Source organism: Triplophysa dalaica, chromosome 19, assembly GCF_015846415.1.
Source record: "Triplophysa dalaica isolate WHDGS20190420 chromosome 19, ASM1584641v1, whole genome shotgun sequence".
Classification (NCBI taxonomy): Eukaryota; Metazoa; Chordata; class Actinopteri; order Cypriniformes; family Nemacheilidae; genus Triplophysa; species Triplophysa dalaica.
Window position 1 is genome coordinate 16,347,751 of NC_079560.1, and position 26,656 is coordinate 16,374,406.

General features: G+C 37.7%; 1 protein-coding gene across 2 annotated transcripts in view; it reads right to left on the reverse strand.

Moving 5' to 3' along the window:
* The window catches only part of LOC130407473 (rho GTPase-activating protein 26-like), a 74,664-nt gene extending 48,254 nt beyond the window's left edge, over positions 1–26,410 (reverse strand). Inside the window, exon 1 of one of the 2 annotated variants that reach the window (XM_056730346.1) lies at positions 25,826–26,410. In XM_056730346.1, coding sequence (XP_056586324.1) covers positions 25,826–25,979 — 154 coding nt within the window. In that variant the 5' untranslated portion in view covers positions 25,980–26,410. The remainder of the gene's footprint in view (positions 1–25,825) is intronic. The other variant, XM_056730347.1, reaches the window with a different exon arrangement.
* Positions 26,411–26,656: the final 246 nt, after the last annotated feature.

Below are 26,656 nucleotides of genomic sequence, written 5' to 3' on the forward strand. Positions count from 1 at the left end.
GGATAAGTGTCTCATCACACATGTAATGTATCATATTTTTATTATTGTAATAATATTCCGTGGTCAACTAACTAGTATGAGGAGCTCTGTATATTGTGGGTTTTCATCTTATAATAGTCAGTTTTATTGAATAATAGTACAGTAAGTATATTTTACAGTCAGCTTTTGATTTGAGAAATTACACTTTTAAAGTGGCTTTCCAAACTTGCTACACCAGAGTTACAGTATAACCCCAAACCTCTGAACAAAACACGTGCTGTTGTGTTAGCAATAAAATTTGAAAAGAAACTATGATGACTCTAAAAGCTCCTGTACTTTGATGACATTCCCAAACAATTGATGTGTCTAAACAACGGTGTTGTAATATGTTCTGTTATTTGTTATTAGAAAGCGCATTTTAATTAAAGGGAAACCTAAGTTCTGTCATCATTTACTCACATTTGAGTTGTTCCAAATCTGTATAAACGTCTTTGTTCTGATGAAGATAAAGATATTTGGAAGAATGCACAGTTCTTCACCATCATTGACTACCATAGTAGGAAAAATTCCTCACACAAAAGAAGACATTTTGAAGAAAGACGGCTTTAGGTGAATATCGTTTGTTTCACATCCAAGTACGTTTTATTTCTTATAAGGATTCTAAAATTTACGTGGTGTACATCATTATATACTGTTTTAAGCGGTGCAGTGGGATCGTTGAATCAGCGTTATACTGCAAACACAGAGTTCACTTGTATAAACGTACATTGCGATCAGAACGACCCTCAAACAAATGACTCCTTTGAACCGATCCGTTTAAACTGTTGAAACTTTTTAGTGACTATCATTCAAAGCTCTGTAAACCACAAGAGAATGCAGGATGTGAATGAGCTTTGCAAATTTAGTAAGACTGGATCATTTAGTTGGCTGAAAAGTTAGTTGAAAAGGATAAAAAGCTTTATTTGATTAAAAACAAATCTGGCTGAATAAAAGTAATGTTTTATACAAATTAAGAATTGTCAATTTCATCTTGTGTTTTATGTTTTAATATGTAAAGTGTTTGGTTAAGCCATTTAAAGATGCAGTAGGCCTACACGTGCCTTAGTGTATAAGATAAGCATGGCACCACCTCCGCCTCTTTTTGAGCCAGGAAAAAACGTGTATGGTAGTCAATGATGGCCAAGAACCAAGAAATGATAGTAACAAGCATTCTTCCAAATATCTTTGTCTTTGTTCAGCCAAACAAAGAAATATATACGGGTTTGCAACAACTAGAGTGAGTAATTCATGTCTGAATTTTCATTTTTGCGTGAACCGTCCCTTTAAAACGCATACAGATGTTTTACTGATAAATATGAATTCCAAGTTAACTTTATAATGTAAGGATGTGTAAATACATTTTTGTGTAAATTAACAAACGCTGATCATTAATATTGCAGAGTTTTTAATTTCGGATTTGACGTCTTCCAAAGTGGTTTATAACTTATTTGTTTTAAGCACAATCAAATGGGCTTCAAAAGTCAAATTAAATTTGGCCAGAGTTGCTATTTTTATTTGTCGAAGTAATGAAAAACATTTTACAAAATTTTACTGAAACTGATTTCTATATCTTTTATACTCTATCTATAAAATTAAATAAAAAAACTTGTACAGTACTGTGTAGTAGACTTTGTGGGACATGTTTTTATTGCACTTATGCTTTTTGTTGTCCTAATGTTGACCCATTTGCTTCCATTGTTTAGCCAACTTGTAAGTCGCTTTGGATAAAAGTGTCTGCTAAATGACTAAATGTAAATGTAAATCTAACTGAATTGTACCAAGAGTGCAGTAAAAATTGACATTAAGTTTTTATGCTTAAAAGTCAGTTATACAGTACATAACATCTCTACGCATTACCATGATTCACAACGGTAAACTAAATGATACATAAGTTTACTTGTCAGGTTGGGTTTCAGAGGTAACATCAACACAAGTAAATACAAATACGTAAAGTAACCAGCTATTCAAGTATCAAACAGAGATGGCGATAGAGAGAAAAAGTTACAGTGAAGCTTTAATAAAATGACTAGCCATAGATCTTTCATCATTTAGAAAGTTTAGAGCTTTGAGCCAAGTGCAATTAATACAAGATTGTGTACGGCTGTGTATAACAGCATAATATCATGCAATCCTATGATACACTGTAATGGCAAATATCCCGTGTTTATTCTAATACTTGATTCAAGAAGAAGAGGTCATCACCTCTCATGATGATAAAAGCCTTTGTGACAGGAGCCAGAGAAGATCTGGAAGACATATCGCACCAGATGGCCCAAACAGCAGAGCTTTCATTACACGCAGAGGTTCAGCAGCAGGGAGCTGCGCAGGGCCACACAGCAAGAGCTCGTCACAAGCCAAAGTCAATTCAGCAAACCCAACCACATCACTGCCAGATGACACGTCCAGACACTTCATATGGAGCTCAAGCAGGTAGGCCTATAAGTCAACTAAGGCCATGTTCAGACTTGACTTCTTTTTTCGAAACTGCTTACGTCTGTTTTACATTATAGTCCTATGGAGCAAACCGTGTTTTCAAAAAAACGTTCAACTTTTCTTAAGAAAAAAATGCCCTATGTCAAGCTCCATTTCACAGCTAACCAATGACACGCGAGTAGTGTGTCTTTTTCATAACAACAATCGAGGGAGGTGATTGATCGAGCAGGGTCAAGTGCAAAAAAATAAAATGGTCTGCTGTAAATTGAACTTTCACTTTCAATAACTTTTGAATGCATTTCTATCGGGAAATTAGTATTATAGATGGTAAATATATGATTACTTTTTGCAAAGACGCTCTCACACTTCTGTAGACGTGATCGCGACGCCTTTGTTCAGTGTTTCCAACTAATTATACAAGCATGAGATGACAGGTGAGCCACAAGAAAGATATAAAGTGACAACTACACTTGCAGTTTACTAAAGATGGATGAGATGTCACTTGACACAGTTTGGCTCACTATCTTTTTACCAACGTCTTACAGACACTGTCACTGGACAGATGCTTTTTGAAGAAATGCCTGGATCATTTTCAGTCAATTAGAATAAGAACGGCACTGAGAGAACGGCCTGTGACTAGCCCCGGATGAATAGACTCCTGTTGCCTTTGGGTTGATTTCAGAAGACTGCAGTTTCTGCTCATTTAGTTTAGTCAGCGAGAGATGAATGGCGCGGGCGGCTGGGATTTGTGCGGCGGCTGGCGGTTACAGACAGCAATGTTAGCAACTCAATGAGCATGAAATGACATGTCTAACTTTCCGGAAAGGTCTTTGGAATACACTTCCCCTTTTACAGATCTCAAGGTAAAAATGCCAATGAAAGAGCTGCAGCTCTTAAAAAAACAATGAATAAAGCTTGTGTTTAGTAACGTCCAGGAAGTGGATTTTGATGGACCATGAAAGTGGGTTTCCGACTCGTATCCTACAGAAAGGAGGATGGTGGTGTGCCACAGGAAAAGGAAATAGTTGGGTAGGAGGTGGGTTATGCCTGCACTGTCAGCACTTACATCATCATTCACTAAAAAGCGTGATTCTCCAATTACGGACCAGGAAATTCACAAGGTCCCAACAATCCTACACTTTCACAACAGTCACACTGTGAAAAACATTGTAACACTTTGAATAAGTGCAACTTTTGAAACCTTTCATGAACCTTCATGCAACCGTTTATCCATGAACGAAGTCACCCTTTGTTTAGACAGGCAGCAGAAATCTATTTTTCTTGCCATACCTGACTCATACCTCTTTAGTTGTTGGTAGTCTGAAGAGCAAAACCATAGCTGTGGTGTTTTTACATGTGGTCTGAAAGCAGATATTTGAAACAAGCTTCAAGTCACGCAACCAGACATCAGATCATTTACATTCATGCATTGATAAAAGCTTCTTTTATTTTTAACAGGATAGTGAAGAGACAGACTAGAAAGTGGGTTGGCCAAAGCATTGTGTCATTCAAAACAATATAATGGAATAATATGGACGCGACAGCAAAATATTTAAAGTGACAGTTCACCCAAAAATTCTGTCATCATTTACTCGCCCCTTTTTATTTCAAACCTGTATGACTTTATTTATTAAAAGATTATGTTGGTAGCCGAACAGCACAGGCCTCCATTCACTTCTATTTTATGGACACAAAGCAATGCAAGTGAATGGGGACCAGTTAACAACATTCTTCAAAATATCTTCTTTCGTGTTCTGCGGAATAATGAAAGTCATACAGGTTTGAAATCACAAGAGGGTGCTTAAATGATGAAAATGTGTATTTTAAAGGTGAACTCTACCTTTGTAGTGTTTCAGATTAGGTTATAAGTGATAGCGCCACCCAGTGTCCATATTGTGATTTTCAACTGATTTGATAATGGGTCAAATTTGCTTTTATTCTTAATAGATTATGTATCACGTGTCACAGTTAAAACACTTCGGATCATACACTACCTCTAATTATTCGCACTGTGCAGCTTTTTTGGGACCAACAAAAAGGGACATATAAAATACTTCCTTTGTATATTCATCAAGAGATGAGCACACATGCAAACACAGAGCACCCACATGTTTTGATAGTGCTTCACAGACAAACAGTAGAGATCTCATGACATGAATCATGAGCTAGATACACACCCTTTGTTTCGCCTGCCGCTGCCTTTCATTACATGAGCTAGTGTCAGCATGAAAACCAGTCAGCAGGTGTTTGGATTAAAATTACATGCATGACATGTCATTTTATCAATATAATGTCATTAGCTTCCCCGAACTTAAACACTTGATATAATTTGTCCTTGGAAATTAAAATTGGTCCCTATTTCCTAGTTCAAATGGTTAAAAAATAGTAAATCATGTCATTTAAAACCTGACTATAAAACACAAAAGAAGATATTTTGAGAAATGTCGTTTTGTGTCCATACAAATGGAAGTCAATGTGGCCCAGTGTCGTTTGGTTATCAACATTCTTTAAAATATCTTCTTTTGTGTTCTGCAGAAGAAAGAAAGTCAGACAGGTTTGAAACGACAAGAAGGTGTGTGAATGATGATAGAATTTTCAATTTGGGGTGAACCATCACTTTATAATGCAGTAAGTAAGCCATTAATAAGCAGATTCCCTGCTGGCTCTGTGATGACATTACATACACATTTATGCATTTGGCAGATGCTTCTATCCAAAGTAACCTACTGATAAAATGTATGAGCATCCGCAGCAACATGTTGTGTTTCCCAAGAAAAGCACAAAGAGATCAAACGTGTAATACGTACGGCAAGTTGCTCCAAACAAACGTAGACACTAAAAAGAATTGCCTATGGGTTTGCCCCAATCACAGACGCCCAAATCTCCACTGGAGCGAAACAGCAGACAACAGGATGGATTGATGTCTGGTCTATGTGGCAGCAAAGACATTTAAAAGCTATAAAGAAGACCAAAACAAATAAATAAGTTTGATCTCACTTGCATCTCATCTCTCTCTCTTTTTTTTTGTCCTGTCCCATGCCTATTCTCCAACCGTCCATCGCTCGGTTGCATAGTTCCCGTTCCCGTTCCCTAGCAACCCCGACAAAGAAGTAAGCAACAAAGTCAGAGAGAGATTTCTTTCTTTACTTGTTAAACCCCCACTGACACAATTCTCTTTTGGGGATTCAGGCTTTAGCCACGGCCGATGCCCACATAGCACTCAGAGAGAAAAGAAAGAGAGGCTGAGCTGAAAACAAGACTATAAAATCATTCTTTTGGTAGGACGGGCACACCAATCACACCCCCCCCCCCCCAATTTTTTCAACATGCAGGTGCAAAAACAAAACTGTAAATGCTAGACTGCAACAGGAAAACCATAAAGTGCTCAAGATGCCACGACTCTGAGGTTGAGCATGGTGACACGACATGAACGACATTATGTCTGTAACGCCGTAGAAGGCACTTTATATTTCACACATCCTGTACCTTTTCAATGCCTAGCAAGAAATGTAATTCCATTCATCAAGAACAAACAACATTGCTGTAACATAATGATAATACGTCAAAACAATGTATAAAAGAGCAGGATTCTACAGGCCGACACAGCCTTTCAGGCCCATCTGGATCACAAGTAATAACATAATTTTTTAAAATCCACAGAATCCACGGAGGAGCACATATTGAGTTTATTTAACATTCCCGCACCTGGCTCACAGCTGCATGACCTTTGACCTAAAAAAAGCGCATCCATTATTCCGGCTGACAGGTTACCGTGGAGATTCTGTGACCTCGTTCCGTCAGCATTTATTGTGAATGGGGAAACTGTGACGAATCTTAAAGTGAAACACGACAGAAAGGTACAGGCCGCAATTCAAGACTCTAACTCTACATGTCAACAATGAACGCCTCGTGGGCTCATGCCTCAACTTTATTTATATCACTGCATTAAATACTACTACATGATTACGAAAATACTGTAGTCTGTCTTTAGTTTCCTTTGATGACGTGGGAGTAGGCGCTTCTTATGCCGCCTATATATAATAACGATGCGATTTACTGTTAAAGTCATCTTTTAATGTTATTAAAAAGATCTAACATCGTTTACTCTTTTTCACCTGCCAGCTGTGGCTAAAATATAAAAATGTATAAAAATATTAAGAGGGAAATATTTCCAAAATATAAACATATATGCATGTGGTTATAAAGAAAAGGAAAAACATGGCCAGTTCTAGGGCTACACGATAAAACATTAATAAACAGCACGATTTACTACGATTGTTTTTGCAAAGTGCTTCAGTGAAGTACGGTTAAATGTTGCTGCACCTGAAAGCCAGAGGGCGCTCTTGTGCAGAAACATCCAAATAAAAGCCACATAAGAAGTAAAACACCATGACACACAGTTCCAGAAAATGCTTATGGGGATCTTTCGATCACTGTTTTTCAAGCCTTCTCTGGTATTTTCATGATAATAAAGTATATTTATAATGATGATGTTTGACGGGTGTTGCTTTTTCAAAAAAGATAAGCTATTTCGTTATAAGCGCCTGAAACTCATAGTGATTTCAGATCGGGCAGCACTGCCTACTGATCGAAGAGCCATGCTTCACGGACAAGCTGCGCATAACCACATAATATCATAGTCACAATCGATGGGACGATTTACGCGATATTAAGTGAAAATGACGATTAATCGTTTAGCCCTTACCAGTATAACAGACCTATATTATTTAAACCCAAACTTTTATTCTGGATATGATGAATCACAATTAATCATTTAACAGGCCTACTCTGCCTTTAAACAGTCATATGAATTTCTATTTAAAAATGTAGAGATTTTGAAAAACGCTAAATTATCAGGCAGATCCAGTCCATCAACACCCCCAATGCTAGCATAGTCCTGTCTCTTGTTGTTGGTTTGATATTTTATTTGGTAATGCGAGACACAAGTAATCATCTTATCACTTTAGATTCAGTGATGATGTATTCTTTTAGAAGATGCGTAACAGCGCCCCCAGTGAAACAGTGAAAACATGTAAATCCACAAATCTTACGGGGAAAACGTAACAATTTATTGGATTTACAATTTACAGCGGCTGCTCAGGGTACTGCAATAGTAATTTTAATACTATTTGAAATTTGTGCCGGCATTAATCGTCAACCAGCACATCAAAAAGATGATTATAATTGATGTGGCAGCACACCAGCTTCTAAGAGGATAATGATACCAAATCTCTATTCATAAAGATCTGCTGTGGCTATATCAGTAAGCACTCTGATCCTCTCTGATCCATTTCAAGCGTTACTTGCTTTCCCAAAGGGGGAACGAATGATTGAAATATTCATGAGATTAAGCGTGCCAACAGGCCTAACATGTGCTGAGTGTGATGTTTGTTGTAGAGGTGAACACCGAGTGCTTCTGGTGGAGGGGGCATTGGGATCTCCGCTCTGCTCGGATTGTAGGTCAGCGGGGAAATCCCATTAATACAGTGAGCCGTGACGGATAACTTTAAACCTCTATGCATGTGTTCTTGTGCACGCTTTTTTTTGTGCCATTTGGCGAGCGTGTTTAATTGTGTTTATCGGGGCTGAGCGTATGCTCGCATGAGCTGGTGCTGTTAAGATGCGAAAACACCTGCCACTTTCTGTGCCGTCCTACGGGTGTTGAATGGGATAGAGTTCTAGCTCTGTGAGCAGGCGGTTCGCTGTTATCTGGATGAGGCAGAAGGGCTGGGGGAGGGTGCATGCCCCAGACTCTGTCCATAAAGACAATGCTAAGGTCTGAAACTCAATCTCGTGCTTTCAAACTGTAGCCAACCTATAAGGAACATGATGTAAAACTACAATGAAACTTAAAGAGTGGCTAAACTTTCACGTATAACTCATCCAGCAATTTCAGTGCTATGATCAACAAAGATAGCTACCAGATATGAGAAAAACAAACAAAAAAAAAAGTGCTCATATATAGATTCTTACTGGAAGTCACAATATTTTAAACTCAGAATTAATACCGAGAAACGATAGCTAAGTTGCTACATTTAGTTACATTTAGTGCTTCAACAGCTGAAACCATCATACATTATTTCCCTTTTTTGTGACCAGAATAGCTTTAAGATCACAGCCACACAGAGTACTTCCTCATTTATTATAATCTATATTTGCACAACATCATTTAAGGGCATTGTGATCAGGGCTCTAACTGCAACCAAATGGTCACATTTTGCGACCATTTTTTACTGCAAAATTTATTAATAGAGAATTTATGCGCAAATGTCACAAGCAGAAATGTTATATTGCACAAGCAGCGCATTCAGACATTCATCGACAGAGCAGACGAGTGAAGCGCTCAGTCTTGCAACTAAAATAAATATGTTTTGCCACCTGCAGAACACAAGAAATTCCCCAACTAAGGGGCAAAACATCAAAGATAACGACATGTGTTGCGTGTAATTTCATGTGAAGCTAATGCAGGAATATTATGTTTAACTTTAAGCTCTATATTATTGTATAAAGCTCTAAAAATACTGCAAAGCATACAAAATGTTTTACATCACATTAAATACTTTCTATTTGTGAGTCGTTAGGAATAAAAGCCAAACTATCAACTTAAAAGCCTTCAGGTCACACGGGTTGTATGAGATATGCGCACGCCCAGGAAGTCAAGAGTTCTCTTTCACGCCATGTTACTCTGAAACGGACATATAAACACAAAATGATGAAAAAATTCCCATATTAACAAGAATCCTAGTTAAGGTTGTCCGTTTCGTGAACAAACAGTTAGGAAACAAATGCGTGTTACAGTTAAGCGCAAGCTCTTAAAGGGGCAGCAGCATAATAAAGATCTCCGTTTTATAATGTTCATTAAACACAAAAGGACAGCCCACTGATATTAAAGGAACTGTGGTCTCTTATATGAGTTGTGTTATAGTTATATTTAGTTGTTAAAGATGTGCTATAAATATGGTAAAGTGTTGAAAGACAGTTTACATACAATAAAAAACTACACATCTAAACAAATCCTTGTTAATGATTAAATATTGATTTATTAATGTATTGAACACATTTGGATGTAGTTCTGGTAATTATTTTTCTTGCCTCACCCCTCGACTCTGTGTAGCACCAGTGCCACCTCTCTCAAATATTAGTCTATAGAGCCCTGGTGATGCTGTCAGCAATGTAGCGTTATTGGAATAATAGAGCAGAAGAGCAATCTCACATGCTTCAGTGAATTAATCCTCTCCTTGAGCATAATTATTTCCTACACTACACTGTACTCTATTTCAACTGTAAAATGCAAAATGTTCCTTGGCGCTTTTGCCATCCTCTGACCCATGTGAAATAAGGCCATGTAGTTATACAGCATCATGAATGCACAGACCACTTGAAAATTCATGACATAATAAAAGAAGACAAGCTTTAGTAGGTCAGCTGCCGTCCTCACGCATCACAGTAGTCCCACATTGCTTTGGAGACATATTTACTGTAACATTACAAAACAAAAAGAATACCAAAACTTGCTTGAAACCTTCACAAAAAGAATCTAAATGAGATCAGGTGAAAATCATATGATCATATGTTTATGAGCAGAGGCACATGGTTCACATTTGTGTCACTACACAATAAAACTGCTTTGAACGGCGAAATGATGCATGTGAAAAGGCTGCTGTATGAACATTGAAACCTTGGCAGCTGACGTTATTGTTCTGTTAAGACTGAGCTTCAGTAAAGGGCTGCTAACGTTTTGGATCAGCGCACAGGCGCTAATCGGTGATGATCTATAAAAATCACACGGAGATTGTTCTGCAGCTCAATGTTCCTTTCATCAAAACCAATAGGCTTGAATTTCAACAATACATCTGCTCCTCCTCGGACCCTGCCGGGGACCAGAGGGATTGTGTGGAGATTAAAAACTGTCGGCAGGGGTTATTTTTGGAGCGGCATGAGGGGAAATGGCTCTGGATTTTGCCTGCGCTCTCCCTCCCACTGGCAGCACGCTCTGGTTTGTTTTGGCCTGTGGAGTGCCAGCAACAGCCTGAGGCCGAACGCTTTCAGTTCAGAGCTGTTAGTCCCTTGTAACGCACACACTGAGCTGGGCAGAGAGCTGAGCCTGCCTGCCCGTCACCTCCAGGGCACTGAGTGCAGACCACCAAGATCTGTCATTTCAAAGTTGTGATGTGATTTAACCCAGCCCAAAATTTGCATCTTCCCAGTCAAAGATAAAAATGATGCACTATGCAGAACAGTAGGACAGTGATGAATGCATTATGGATTATGCATTACTTAATATATACAAACTGGAATATAACTTCACTAAAACACAATGTTTTGGCACCCCAACTGCCTGAATATTGACGTTTTACTTGAATGTTTCACAGTGTACTATAGTAAAGTATACTACAGTTTTTTTCTTGTGGGGGAATATCAAAATATTCTTATAGGACTTGGTTTCTCTATATAAAAAAAAGATACCAAGGAACAGGGCTGTACATTAACTTTTTTGCTCGTAGCATCGATGACACAGAGGTTTAAAGTTTTGTAGCACAGGCCCAAAAAGTAGCACAAGTCTAAAATGTCTGTTCTCGTAAATAAATAAGCAGTTCATCACATGAATAGGCAGGTAAGAGAGAAATGACATCAATGTTAAATTCAGATGGATAAATTAGAGCCATATAATTTTTAGGTCACCTAAATTTGTCTGATTTCATTTCTTTGTAAGTTCAGTGTTTTTCTTTTTTTACTTTACAATAGTGGTATATTTGTCCACATAAATCACTGTAGTATACTATAGTATTGACTATAGTAAACTGCAGTAAAATTCCTAGATCAACTTACTACAAGGGCACTACAATTTTACATAGCAAATACTACAAATGTAGTACACTACAGTAATTTTTCATCTGAATTTTGAGGATAGGTGGACTTTTATTTTGACGGGTCGCCGGGAATACGCTTGAGTTTCAGAGTGTTTTGACAATAGCTTTAAAATGCTCTCAAACTCTCAAAGCAACTCTGGAGATGAAGTTCAGGTGTTGTTCATCATACAGGGCTCTAGAGTGCGACTAATTTGGTCGCACATGCGACCTTATTTTTCAATGGTGCGACTTAAAATTATCAGAGGTCGCACCGGTGCGATCAGCCATTCGAGGGGAAAAAAGTATCCGCAACCCTGAAAGTCTTACTGTGATTCAATAACAGACACACATTAGACCCATATCGTGGTCTAAACCAATCAATGATAGTGAGGGGCGGACCCCCCTCTGATTGGCTGTGGTCCAGATATTCCTGCACGTGAGTGTACCAGAGGTCTCGTTAACTGAAAATTCTCTGTCATTGACGGATTTTTCACCCGTGACGGAAAAATCTTATGGCCGTCCGTTCTTTTTGTCGGATTACAATGAGGGCAATTTGTAAATCCCCATTTCCCTTCAGCGTGATATGCTCGAAAAGCGACCTGCGCGTTTAAAACTTGCTTCACTGCTTATTATTTGTTGTCCGTAATGTTTGCTAATTTCTTGTGTAGTGATAATGGCAGAGCTCTCGTTCTTTAAATGTGCGCTGCACCATTTTCATTACTTTCGTTTTATTCAAACGGTTTTGTACAGTATTTTTATAGACTTCAACACTAGGATTTCTTTAAATAAATTGTTAATAGAGTAAGTCTCTCACCACTGGAAAGTGACTTTTTCTTGTGATACGGGACTGTTGTGCTTTTCATTTCATCATTGACCTTTAAACACGATTTACTCCAAATTCCGTTCCTAAAAATCACAGCGCTTCAGTCGACATCAGCCATAACTTTTGTTAAATACACAAGATATGAGCAAAATAAAAAGTGATTTGGAAAGGGCTTGAATATGGTATCAAAAACTGTAACGGCTTTATTGGGCATTCGGTTGTATCACAATACAACAAGTTCCGAATGACGTCACGAACATACAAATTAGCACCTAACACCACCTTGAACCATAGTGATGGGTAATGACAGATTATGACGGAGTTTTTACGAGCATGTCAGTCAAAATGACGGACAAAAAAAAACACTAGCGCAACCTCTGTTGTGTACGTTTGAAAATGCGTGTGCTGCAGTGAGACAGAGAGGTGAGGAGACTAATGCTGTTAGTTAAACAGAGTGGATGTAGAAGGGGATGATGAGAGAAGATGAAAAGAACAATTCACAACTTTTTCGTAAATTATGTTAATTTAAGGCCTGATCCGTCCAAAAATCATAAGCAATGCTCCGACACAGAGCCTTCAAGAATTGGTCCATTTATCTTTAGATCTTTTAAGTTTAAATTTCACTTCACTGAAGCATTTTAAGCACCTACACTTTTTCAGTAAATTACCTTTCTTGTAAATTTGTGCTTCAAATAAAGAACTTAATGTTGAACATGGCTCCCCCATGACCCGAGGTAGTTTGGATAAGCGGCAGAAAATGGATGGATGGATGTTGAACAGTTTGTAAGATAAACATTTACAAGTAAATTTTGCCCATATGGACATTAAACAAAAGTGAACTGGTCAAAGCAGGTAAATGTTAAATGCGATGCGGTCTAAAATTTGGGTGCACCTAACTTTTGTGCTGGTGCACCCAAGAAAAAAAGTAAGGCGCACCAGTGCAACCAGTGCAAAACGTTAGTCTAGAGCCCTGTCATACAATGCAGACGCAGACAAATCCACAAGCGTCACGCGTGTAGCATGTTAAACTGTGTAGTTCACGCAGACTCACAGAACAGCCATATGAAATGATTAAGGAGTACATAACACAAGATCATGAAAATGATATTTCATGCAGTGTGTAATGTTGTCGTGTTTGAAAGTAAGCAGTCAGCTAAGTTGTAAATCCGAAAAGGTGAATAAATAAAGTTATTGTCTTGGAAAAAAGGGAATCGGCTCTGAATCCTGCAAACAAGTCGTCCCTAGTCCGATTCAAGATCAGCCACGGATTAACGTCACTGCGTATAGTCCCCGCATACCTTTTGCTAGGACTGCCAGCGAAAACTTCGCTCTTCTCCCCAAACACTGTAGCCCTGTGAGCCTCATTCACGGTAAACCAATCACAGCAGACTAGACCATCTGACCAATCACATCAGACTAGGCTAGCAGAAAGTAGGGGATTAGACAGATGAATTGCGGAACGAATCATTTGAGATTCAGTCAAGAAGTAAGGTAAGAATAACTGCCTATTATTAAGAAATAATAGTGTTTTTACACCTACGTACATAAACTTGTTGTTGGAAACCCCATGAACCAAAATTCCTAGTTATGTACTCTTTAAATAACAGGATGAAGTCTATGCACTCAATACAGCCGAAAAGCCACATAATAGACTAAAACTAAGTAAAAAGAGATGTATCACTGATTAATGTCACACAGTACACACAAACAAACAAAGAGACAAACACACTTCACACAAAGAAGAAAGCTCTGTCTAATACACCTGACAAACTGTATCGCACGCATGCTAGTCCTACACAGGCTAATTTATTATTAGCACAGATCAATTTTTTTCCGTAGCACCGCCCTACAAGGAAGATCTGTGTGTTCGTAAACAGAAATAATGATGTACAGCAAAAACATTTATTGAATGTAAAATCCATCAAGTCATTTTAAAGCTCAATGGGGTCAGGTATTCAACCACCACAGCACGTGATGACACAGCGTTTCTGTTAAAACCGATGGCACAGCCGGTGAAAGATAAGAGTCCATGACATACTCCTGCACCCCAGTCAACCATCATGGTTAATTATTCATCTCTTTCACACACAGAATGAACTGCAGAGTGAATTTCTTTACACAGCGTCTCAGACCATCACGCCCCTCGCTATACAGTAAAAGTCAGTTGAGGACAATACTTCTATTATAAAGCTTCTTCAACTGATAATATAATAGAATGGCAAGATAATTAATCATGTCACTTTTCTCAAGAATTATTTTATCCACAATAAATCATGTTGAAACTCTGAAAAACATATTATATACAAAACCAGTCATTAGAGCACAATATAAATATCGTGTCTTATCAGTAACTTGAAATGTCATTGGTTCTCAGGCTTTCTTTACTCACTGTCATGTGATGTATAATTATTGTAATGTTATATTAATGAATCAAACATAGTGAAGGGTCTTCATATTTTAATTTAGCAATTCTTTGGTACAATATTGCTAAATATGCCTAAAATGTTCCACTGGAGAATTTGGATTATTAATGGTTGATGGATGTGCTTAGTAGGGCTTCAACATGTTGAGTTCAATAAAAGCTAATAAAATGACTGCATTTGAATATAAAATGATTTGTAAGTTTTCAACTGGGAAATGATTTGTTTTTTAGTAAACTTTTATTATTATGTCATCTCAAACATATACCAGTTTATAGAGAAGTCCATTATAAAACCTGATCAGGATGTAGTAGCTTGGCAACTGGCAAGACACTTCAAGCTTGGTCTTGCCTACTAAGAGCCTGGAATATCCCGACCCCAGTAGCCGGTTCTGTGAACACTGGTTTATTGTCTTACTGATCTCCTCCTGGGGACTCACTGGTTCTACACAAGTTAGGACATGAGAGAAAGGCCTTGAGCCACAATGACCAGCATTCAGAAAGAGAGTAAAAACCAGAAGGGACTTCACACTGAACCCACACATTTTATGGTTTCGAAAAGATTTGGGACAAAGATTGTAGTGACGTTGAATATGGGACTGATGAGCAGGATGATGATTACATTAAAGAAAACAAGGATTAGTTCATCCCAAAATAAACATTCTGTACGCATGTACAATCTGCCTTCGCCCCAATGACAATTGTGTTGTGTGTTGCACAGTGGGTCTTTTTTTTCCTAATTATCTTACGTTTTTCCACAATTCGTATTCTACAAATTCTCAAAAAAGTAGGACTGGGGCTATATCTCACGAAACACACTTATTATACCTGTCTAGGGCGATCCTGTAATCTCTAAGGCTTCGATTCTGTGTGTGTACTGCCCAATCTAAAAATCACTATGAAATTGAGTTGTTTATAACATGCATTTGAAAAAGTAAACATCAACATAAATATACTTTATTAAAAAGTTTTGAAGAAGAGTGATAGAATATGCCCATCGGCATTTCCTGGAACTACAGCTGTTCTGAATTAAGCTGCTCTATATTGTGTGTCCGCCTTTTTGTAGTGTTGTCCGAATTCTGAATAAACAACTCAATTCTTTCATTTGTTCACTACTTTTACCCACAATGCATTCTGATTTTGAGTGTACATCCGATGTACATTTGCTCACTCATATTTCCAATGAAACAACGTGAATAAACCGTCTGATTAGAATGAGCTGGAGGAGAGAAAGTTAATGCCACGAAAGTAGGATTATATACTTGTTTTTGTTGACAGTTGTTTTCAACTTTTTGAGAATAAACAGATTTTATGAATGTTATATAGAGCACTGTGTTATTTTAAATACTTTAACTTTAATAAATGTAATAATACTAAATAAACATAGCAAACATGTGTTTTGTCCTCTTTATGAAAAACTAATACAATAAACAATGTAAAAATGAACTTCAATAAAGCACCACAGGTGTAATATAAGCGTTATGACGAATGTCCATGACTGTACTGTAAGACCCAGGTTATATTACATTGACTCATTTTCATTCACTTCTTCTCCATATAGTGGACTATTTAGCATTAGCATTCTGTGACCCATAATTTAAGTTTCTGCGCGAGAGCCCTCTGGCTTTCGGATGTGGTGGCATTTAACCGTAATTCCTTGAGAAACCGAGCATAAGAACTGCAAACACATAAATTTAGCTAACTTTGTGGTAGTGGTTAATATTGTACTTGTATTAGCTATGTTTTTACACTATTTCTAATGTACATTTATGCCAGTACACTTGTTGCTGCCAAATTTAGTTTCCAAAATGTCAGAACAATTTTGCAATTTTTTATTTTAAAACATTTTTAGTAAACACACATATACTTATACACTTATATTCTAACAGTCCCGATTCTGAGAGATCTGTTCCCAAATTCCAAACGGCTGACAGCAAAGGAAACATTTCTGGGTTTGTCAGAGGGAACAAAAGCCTGTGTTCTAGCAATAGTCAGTGCTAACTCATGACCGAACGCCCACTTCCCTTTTGTTCCTGTGCTGTCAATAGGCCAAACAGAGCTCTTCAGTGCATAACAGATAGCGGCTGACCCAGGAGTAGTCGCAGTGATGGTAAAACTGTACATTTTAAACGGACAACATCTGCCCGACACTCCTACATGACAAAACACCTGCGTTTTGGTTTCCTCTAGATGAGATGACAAAGACTGGAAAGTCCTGAATATGATACGATCAGCTGCAAACTAATGTCACCAAACTGTGCTGTGTAACACTTTTACATCTTGAAGCAAAGTACTTTGACCAACTGATTTAAGAAATCTTAAAATAATAATTTGGTCATGATCCTATATGTTGACTGTGGTTACTCTCCACCAAACAAATGAAAATTGAGATGGAATTGAATTGTACTAACTGCCTGAGGCCAATACCCGGGTTCATATTTCCATTGTGCAAGTGTTAACATTATGCCGAACCCTTTCCCTTTGAGACAAAGAGACTTCTTTAGCATTACAATATACGGAACCTATATTTTGGTAACATATGATATGATTATAATTATAATGTCCAGAGATCTTATTAGAAAACGTGTGCCTTAAAACTGCTTTTAAACACCAGTTGAACTCATTCCATCTATCAAACTAACACGTTCTTTCCTGTGATGACATGTTTCGTGTTGAAACAGGAATCGAAGGTGTGATATATAAGTGCTTGCTGTAAAATGATGATTTGCTCTTTGCTGATGCTAATCTGGGGCCGGTGTTGTTAGTGTGGGCATTTCGCCATGACAGATTTAACAAGACAAAAATATATGTGTACCCCAATCTATATTTTTTCTATGTTTATGGAAGTAAAAATCTCTTAATTTTGAATGTACATGCTTCATGAAGCTTTGAAAGAGTTAAGTATACCACAAGCTCAACGACAATACATACACTTGTGTAATAGTGTGTAAGCCACAAGGTTCTTTAGAGACTAAAGGCACAGACAAAACACAACATACAGGCTCAGAATTGATTTAGATCAAATATGCAAACAGTTAATGGTTAAACATGAACAGTTAACCAAAACGTGTTGTAAACGGGACTACTTTTGAAGTTAGACCTATACAAAGTGCGTCATTTCTTTCCACGAAACGAAATGGTTGTCTTGCATTACAGCTTGCTTCCCTGTTTTACATGTTTTACATTTCCATCTCCGGGAAAGATTATTGTTGATTAATCAAAAATATGTTCTTGCCCGTTCTAAAATACAATTATTATTGTCTTCCCCCCCTCTTTTTTAAATATAGCTATAGGCAGTGTTTTGTTGGACTTTGCTCCTTTACTATACATGTTGCCTTTCAGGCTGTTTAATGTTTGAAAAAACTGAATTAAGTTTATGTATCTTTTTTTAAATGATTTAATAAAACTTTTAAAGTTTAAAATACCTTATGTTAGAAGCTGTACTTATTTATTTTACAAGAAAATTTACCAATGAATTTAATTAATAATTTAATGAATACGGTAATCCAACAAGAAGCATTAGATTAATTAAATCTATTCCTTAATCGACAGTAAAAATAATCATTAGTTGCAGCCCTTATCTCCATCCAGCATGCATGTGTCCTATAACAGTCAGGAAGTCACTCGTTCCAATGTTTTCATTAGTCTTCATAATCACTAGAAAATAGTCAACGGTTTTGTTTAAAATGCATTTTGCCAGAGACGGTAATCGCTGAGTGTATTATGTTAAAGCACTGGAAGCGGTCTATGTAGTGCGTCATTCATACACAACTCTTTTTTTATTGGTTGGATGGATACAATGCACTATGTGTTAAACACGTAACATATCTCCTCCTTTGTGTTATAAAGATCCCCAGGACATCAGAAGGATCATCATCAGGACACATCATTATAAGTCCGGGATGCTCGTGAGTGAAGCGGGTGATTTAAGCGCATTATTCTGCATCTGCAATGTGCATGAGCGGGTCTGTTCCACTCTGCATTAGAGACATTTATACAGTGATAGTTTTGTGCAATAAACAGAGATAGTAGTATTTTACTCAAGTACATTTTTTAAGTATCTGTACTTTATGACACTATATTCAGGGCTCGACATAAAGGACTGCCCGATGCCGGGGCCAGGATGGGAGATCCTCGGGCCAGTTGATAGAACTGTCACTTGCCCGATATATTTGCTTTATTACATTTATCTGTGCTATTGCACATAATTTGGTTACTTACTGATTAGCTGTATTCAACAATAGTTTAAATTTGAGTTATATGGTAATAGTTTTATGGTATCATTCCCATATTTATTAAGATTACATATGTAAAAAACCAACAGATAAATAACTAGATATTATTTAATACTTTTTTCTGGTGGCCCCGACTGTCCAGTAGAAAAAATCCTTAGCGTTGAGCCCTGTATTGTAAAGCAGTGGTCACCAACATTTTTTGAGCCCATGATCCCCGACTTCGGAAATGAAGAAAGGCAAGATCTACAGTACCACCCAAAATGTTGAAAATAAAACAGACAACCCTTTCATAGTTTCAAAACGAGGTGAAAAAAACACCAATTCGAACACCAGTCCAAGGACTTTATTTCACACATGACAGCTTGACATTCAAACATGTGGATAAGTATTAGTTTAACAAGACCATAATTATTAAGGTATTAAGAATTGTTATTTATTATGCATTTGTTTGGAGTTTATTTGGTTTAATTTTATTAAGTAAACACAGTATGAAATGATGGGAATGTTATAAACAGGACCTAATAATAACAACGACGTCAATGTCAGTAAATCATTTTTATATTTATTTTTACCCGTCTAATAGTGTCTTTGTAAAAATGATCCGTTTCACAAAATAGATAAAGGTCGGACAAAGATGTAGTAAATAGGATGTCAGCAGGGACGTCATCTCCCGCATGAGATAGTACTGAAAACTGTGCAGTTACCATCAACCATACAAATGTGTGTGTTGACATTTGCTTATGAATAGAGATTTTCCCCCCTCAGAGTCTAAACTGAATGGCCACTATCAGGATTAGATGTAAAATAACAAAGTGTTAACTGTTATTAAATACGTAATATTTAAGAAAAATAAACAGAACAGCCAGTTTTAATATATAAACAAATTATATGGATACATAAAAGAATACATTAGATCTACAGTATATGTAGGAACTAACATGTCATCTGGGTTTAATATTACTACGGTTATAATATACGGTTATGGCTATTCAAATAGTAGATAATGAATCTATGATTTTTTTAAACATGAATGTCTCTCCAAAATATCTCAAGGCCTTTAAACTCAATGAACCCCAGGAATTGTTTCCTCAGCAGGTAGCTACATGTATTTCACATCCAGCTGGACAGCACTAAAAATGAAATGAAGCTTCTATCTGGCCTCCAACTCATTAACTTTTATGGTATAGCAGGAGAATGTTAAAATAAAATCGATTAATGTTTATCAGAACTTAAGCTCTGGCGCACGCTCACAAAATGTCACACAAACCAGGATAGCTTCCAAACCACAGGCGGTTTCTTAACCCTTTTTTAATTACTCTTGTGGATATCCCTGTAATTGAAAAACACGGCTAACAATGAAACCAGCAGGAGTCCGTGAGTCAACGAAGGTCATGTTCAAGCAAAAGTTCATGTAAGTCCACAAACCTGCTCCAAATCATTAAACCTGGAGATCCTTCATCCATCCTTCTTTGTTGGAGATCTGCACCAACGTTCAATCTCCAAATGAAAGCGTTCAATGACCAAGTCCAAAAAGGACCTTCCTCACACACCAAAATGGTACATTATGATGAACTGCTGCTAAATACTGCCACCAGAGTTGTTCCCTAAACATAAAGATGTCTCTCTACGTCCCCTATTGGCTCATGCAACGCTTTTACAAGAACTACAGTCTAGTCTACCACAACAAACAAAACAGTTTAACTAGATTTTTATATTGTGAGGCCTAAGTGAAGAGTGCTTGGCCATGCAAAAATTACCTACACAATGCCAAGGTGTAATGGTACTTCTCTGTGGTTGTTCACTGCCCAAAGTCAAGAGCCCAACTACTAATGTAAGTCAATTGAATTTTGATCCCTCATTATTGTCCACCAGAAAATGAATTACGGGAAGAAGCATAATCGCTAATTTTAGTAAGTGAATGAGATGCTTTGATTATAATCCGGGGCGGACATCTAATGCAGTTATACTCTCATGATGTACCTGACTATCATCGATAGAGGATATGACGTAATTTAACTAACAATAATTATGTTCATCATGAACATCTAATATGCAAGCGTTATCTTCAACTAGTGTAAATTGCCTTCAGCGAGTGGGCAGAGATTTAAATGAATGGTTTTTGGGAGGATCATCCCTTTAGAAGCAATGTCAACTATAAAGCTGCCGTAATTCCTTCCACTCTGTAGGGAGCACAAATTTAACCACACACACTTCTTTGTTCACTTGAAGCATTTATTTAAGGATGTTCCCCATGTTCTCTAAAGAGGCACTACTGAATTGTTCATCTCCTTTCACAGCTGTGCAGTGTGAAAAAAGCCCAAGGGAAGCATATTCCCTTCCTCCTCGTGCCCTGCGTTACTGTCTGGAGTTTGAGAGTTACACAGGAATTTCAATGAGGTCAGGCACTGGAATGACATGGAATTTTAATAGCTACATTTCTGGGGATCTGTTTTGGTTCGTGTTGCACAAAACTATTTTTCACAGCACTTGCGAAAAAACAAAAATATATGGAAATACAGTGGAAAATATTATTGTTATATAATATTTTAATGATTCTAAATATGTTCAAATATATCATTACGTAACATAGAAAGTAACGAAAATGGTCAATATTGGTCTTTCGCAGATACTTTTGTCTATTTTTGTTAGGGTGCGGCACGTCTTTAGACGCAAGTCTTCTTTTTTTTTCCTTTTTTTTTCCACGCGTCTTAAAGATATAGGGGATTCACATTTTGCATCTTTTGCACGCGCAAGTTCGTTATTTTAGGTGTAGACACATGGCAGGCACAGGCAAATAGGGAGAGACGCGGTCGCAAGTTTTTTAGTCGCATCTGTGCCACTTCAAGATGCAAATAGTTCAACTTTACAGAGCGTAACTTTTCCGTACAGTTTTAGACGCGAAATGTGAATCAGGGAATAAAATTAGGCGGGTCAGATGTTTATTACTCTTTGTCTTTTTTTGTTAGGGTTGGCCGATGTCGATCTAATTGCCATCAAACGATGTCTACAGTGAAACATCACGATGGATGATGACATCACCCTCCCGCGTTATAAATGTAGGTGCGTTTTTATGCAACGTGGGCTGCGCAGACACGTGTCTTACAGTTATAGAGTCAGGCCAGTCTGTACAGTGCAAGCCCATATGCACCTTTGCATTGTTTATATTTGTTCACAAAGTGATTTGCGGCACAAAAGTGAAACATTTGTTGGAATCGCGGTGCAGGCTCACCATCGTGTTGTCTGTCAGCCATCGCGATGAACGATGGCATCATATATCAGCCCCACCCTATGTCTATCGGATACCGCTCATAATCTGAAAACATCCTAGCCTTGAACTGTTGCTACAGCAATCCCCAATTCGCACCCTGAGAGTCCAGTCATTGTAAACAACTACAGCACATTATCCAAAAACAGCACATCAAAAATCATTTCAGGCTTGAGCGATTACACTCTGAAGTACACAACAGCACAGGTTTATTATGGGTTACATTTACATTTATGCATTTGGCAGATGCTTTTATCCAAAGCGACTTACATTGCATTGTATTATACATTTTTTGCAATGCAAGTCGTATGATACGGTGGCCCCTCTGAATCCTGATGTTTGTAAATTAGTCACAGCTCAAAAGCTTCTGCGGCTCCAGGCTCATCTATCAAACGCATCTGACAGAGGGGACACAGTCAAGCAGTGCAGCTATTCATGGTGCTTTACAGCGGTAAACTTCATATCTATACCCCATGAGTCAGCCCTTTCAGAACAAATGAAGAAAAGAGAATGAAATCGTGAATGAGTCAACAGATAATAAGGCTCATACACAAGCTCACACAGGAGATGACACTCCAAGCAAAGTAAAGATGAAGAGATTAAACTCATATCCTCGACTTTATAACTAGGAGTCATTCAGAAGAAATGTGACTAGATTGTGACACAGATACACATTAACTTCAGTAAAACTGCTGCTTGGTGATATGTGTTGTTTTTATTAACACAAGCATCGCTTTTGGTTTGAACAAACTTCTAAATCTAAGTGTTAGACTTTGGCACCAGTTCTGCAACACTTGTGCTACGAATGTGGACATTAAAGGGGTCATATGACATGGCTCAAATGAATATTTTCATTTGTTTTAGATGTAATGCAATGTGTATACACGGTTTAAGGTTAAAAAATGCAGTATTTTCCACATACAGTGTATGTTTGTATCTCCTCTTTGCCCCGCCTCTCTGATACGCACAGATTTTTTACAAAACTCATCGCTCGGAAATCGAGGTGTGCTCCAGTGGCCAGTTAACCAGTGCGTAGTGATTGGTCGAATAATGCAAGCGTGTGACGGAAATGTAACGCCTCTTAACATATTTGGAACATTAGGTTCCAAAGCAAGTGTACTGACAGGTAAATCCACCTTACGTATACATTTTGGCGGTCTTAATCAAATCATACCACCAACTGATGTAGATTTGTGGGGGTGTGGTTACACGAGGCGTTTCAGGCAGTTTGGGTCAGCATTCGCTTTTAGATAGAATGCATCTTTTGTTCCAACACTTTTTTTTTGCAATTTTACGTGTCTATGCCATACCTGCCAACGCCATATCACTTCAGAAGACATTTACTAACCTTCTTGAGTCTTGGATTACTTTGATGATGGATGTGCTTTTTAAAGTTCAAAAGCCTATGTTCGTTATGTATATAAAGCGAAGGATATTCATTGCTATTTAAATAATGACAAAATGTAAACTTTCTGTGAACCATTTCTACCCCTACGAAACTAAAATATATGGGAACTGCTGGTACATTTAAATAATAATTTTCCATATATTGAAACTAGGGCTGACAAATGACTAATCGTATTATTGCATCCAGAATAAACATTTGTGTTTGCATAAAAGATGTCAAATCTAAAATGAATAAACATTTAAATATATTTAAAATTATTGGTAAATATTAAAACAACATGTAAATATTAACTAAATATGTATACATTATCTGTTTATATATACAAAATGAATATGCATGCACAGTACACCGGCACATACTATGTATACACAAACTTTTATTCTGGTTGCGATGAATCGTTTGAAAGCCCTAATTACAACCAAAGCGTTATATTTTTCAGTATAATTACAAAAAGCTGCATTTCCTTAATTATTATTATATTGTAAAACAATGCTATATTCTGAATTGTTTGAATATACATTCAATGATTTAATATACTGAAAGTTGATATGAAGTATTTTCTTTGCGTAAGGATGGTCGTACAAGACAATTACTGTCATCCTATAAGCGATTATGAATAAAAGACATGCTTTGTCTATAAAACAAACAGTAGTCAAGCAACTATTTGGGAGTTGCCAAAACATGACCCACAGAGAACACTCCTGAATATTCTCTTAACGGCCTCAACAAACTTATTCATCAGGATATCAAAAATAAACTAGCAATCCAAAAGAGTAAAATATAAAACATTTAGTAAATGGTGTCTATAAAGATGTGTTAACATTATTTGCAGAGAGCAGCTTGTGTTGTAACAAAATAACAGGTTACTGTGGTTGTGTTTACGCAGCATGAACAAGCAAAACTTTTTAAAACAAGGTTACACATCAAGTGAGTAAAAAACACAGAGCAAGGTAAACGTTGACAGACATGCTCGGCTCATTTTCCCTTTAGGCAAGGCAAGGCAGGCTAGGCAAGTTTATTTATAAAGCACATTTCATACACAAGAGGAATTCAAAGTGCTTAACATAAAATGATTGAAAAAGAGAAAAAAAAAGTATTTTTAAAATGAAAATGAATCCCAAATTCAACTTAAGATTTTAAGAAACAATAAAACAGCAGTAAAAATTATTAAAAATGTGAGTGTATATATATAAAAAGAACAAAAGAAAAAGAAATTAGAAATAGAAGTGCAGTTGATGTTGACCAGCACAATGCTCCGGTTGTAAATGCACAGCTAAACAAATGTGTTTTGAATCTGGATTTAAACGAAGCTACTGTTTGTGAACATCTGATGTCTTCTGGAAGCAGATTCCAGCTACTTCTTTAATACTTTACAAAGATTCAACAGAACCTATGGAGGAGAGTGATATTCTAGAAAACAATGACGTCAGATAATCCACCCAGAAAAATGAAGTTAAAGCTGTTGGTTGTAAAACCATATCAAACTGAGGACTTTCCATCTATACAGCTCATATCACAAAATCTGACACGCCGCTGCCTTCAACACCTCAGTTCACAGGAAACTTGGTTTTTGATACACATATTAATGTGAAAGTGACTGTGATTTCTAGTAAGCTGTCGCTCTGCCAGGGGGCAGCGTGTTTGTTTTGAAAGGTAAAGGGGAGTGGAGTGGAAATATCAGGCAGTGTGTATAACTGTGGGTCACTGCCGGAGGTCAATGTGACAGATGCTTATAACTCTGCAGGCACATACAGTGGCGCCCAGTGCTATTTGGACCCTCCAGACAAAATGCACCGATGTATTGCATCAGAAAACAAAACAAACCTAGCTGAAAGTCTACTTATGGCTGGAATACACTACAAGACTTTCAAAATCTGAGCAAAACACGTGTAGTGTATTTTAACCTTTGACATCACCAAGAAGAACGATTTTGGCATTCTGAGATTGTGGTAGTGGCAAAAACCCTCAAAAGCATCCAGAAACGTACTAACGTAAGATTTAGCATAGTTTGCTAGCATATGGCTTGATAGTGTAACGTGCTTCAGTGACACTCAAACTTTTTTGGGTGTGACGGTCCAAATACTTTCCAGGGCCAGTAACGTCATTTGTAGCCCAAACTGTCACTTGTAACTGACGTGCATGCACGTGACACATCATTAAAGAGAATAACATGGCATCGTTGCACTTTCAAACACCATCCCAAATAAAACAGTTCATGTAGGCTCGTTTAAAACGTCATTTAACACTGAGTGACTCTTTATCAGACAAAATATTTATCAGAGTTTGTTTATTAATCTGTCTATCACACGATACAACAAAACAAGTGCGTGCTACACCAACACCACGAGCTCACAAACAAAGCAAACGTGTCTTACTTTTAAGTGCTTGAATTAAAGCTTTTCCGTCCTTGATAAGCTCCTTGATGAACTTGTTTGTCTTCTCCAGTTCCAGTTCGTGAGACTTCAGCCTCTCTCGGAACTGCGGGCTGTCCAGATAACAGTCGCTGAACTCTAGCGCAGGCAATCCCATAATTGTGCTTCAAAGTCCCGTGCAACTCGAATGCAACGTAATGCAATGCAGCGCAGTTGAGCTAACGTTAGGTGCAAACAACCTTCTCAGAATTTATTGCAAACAAAACGCAAGTGGAAACGACATAACTCCGCTCGGAAACGGATGCTGCCTAATAAAAAAATCCCGAACGCATCCCTTTCTCGAGAGCACTCCGTGCAGATATGCGCGAATATCCTTCTGTCAATCAAAGCAGTGCCGCGCGCATCTCGTGACGCCGTCATATAACGCACACGGATGATGAGACAAAACGCGGTAATCGCTGACTCCTGCTCGGGCGCTTTGAAAGCGTCTCTACCAACCTACCGTGAAGCGTGTAATCCGTTGAGTGACAGCTCTGTCTACCAATGGCGTTGCGGGATTACGACGCCTGGGCCGAGAACGCCATACGTTCCCTTTGTATGCGAGAGGATGGGACAGGATCGGTTGGTCGAAAGCAATGACATCACGAAGACATGGGGATTTCGTGTTGTTCCCTTTTAAAAAGAGCTGTTCGACGTCATGCGGCGCTGCGCAGACCGTTTGGATTGTGACCTCAAAGTATCGCGAGAGCGACCGAAAAAGCAGTATTTCGATTCGCATTCGCGGTATTTTGATCTCATAGGCTGCTCAGTATGCGCTCCGCTGCACATTTCAGT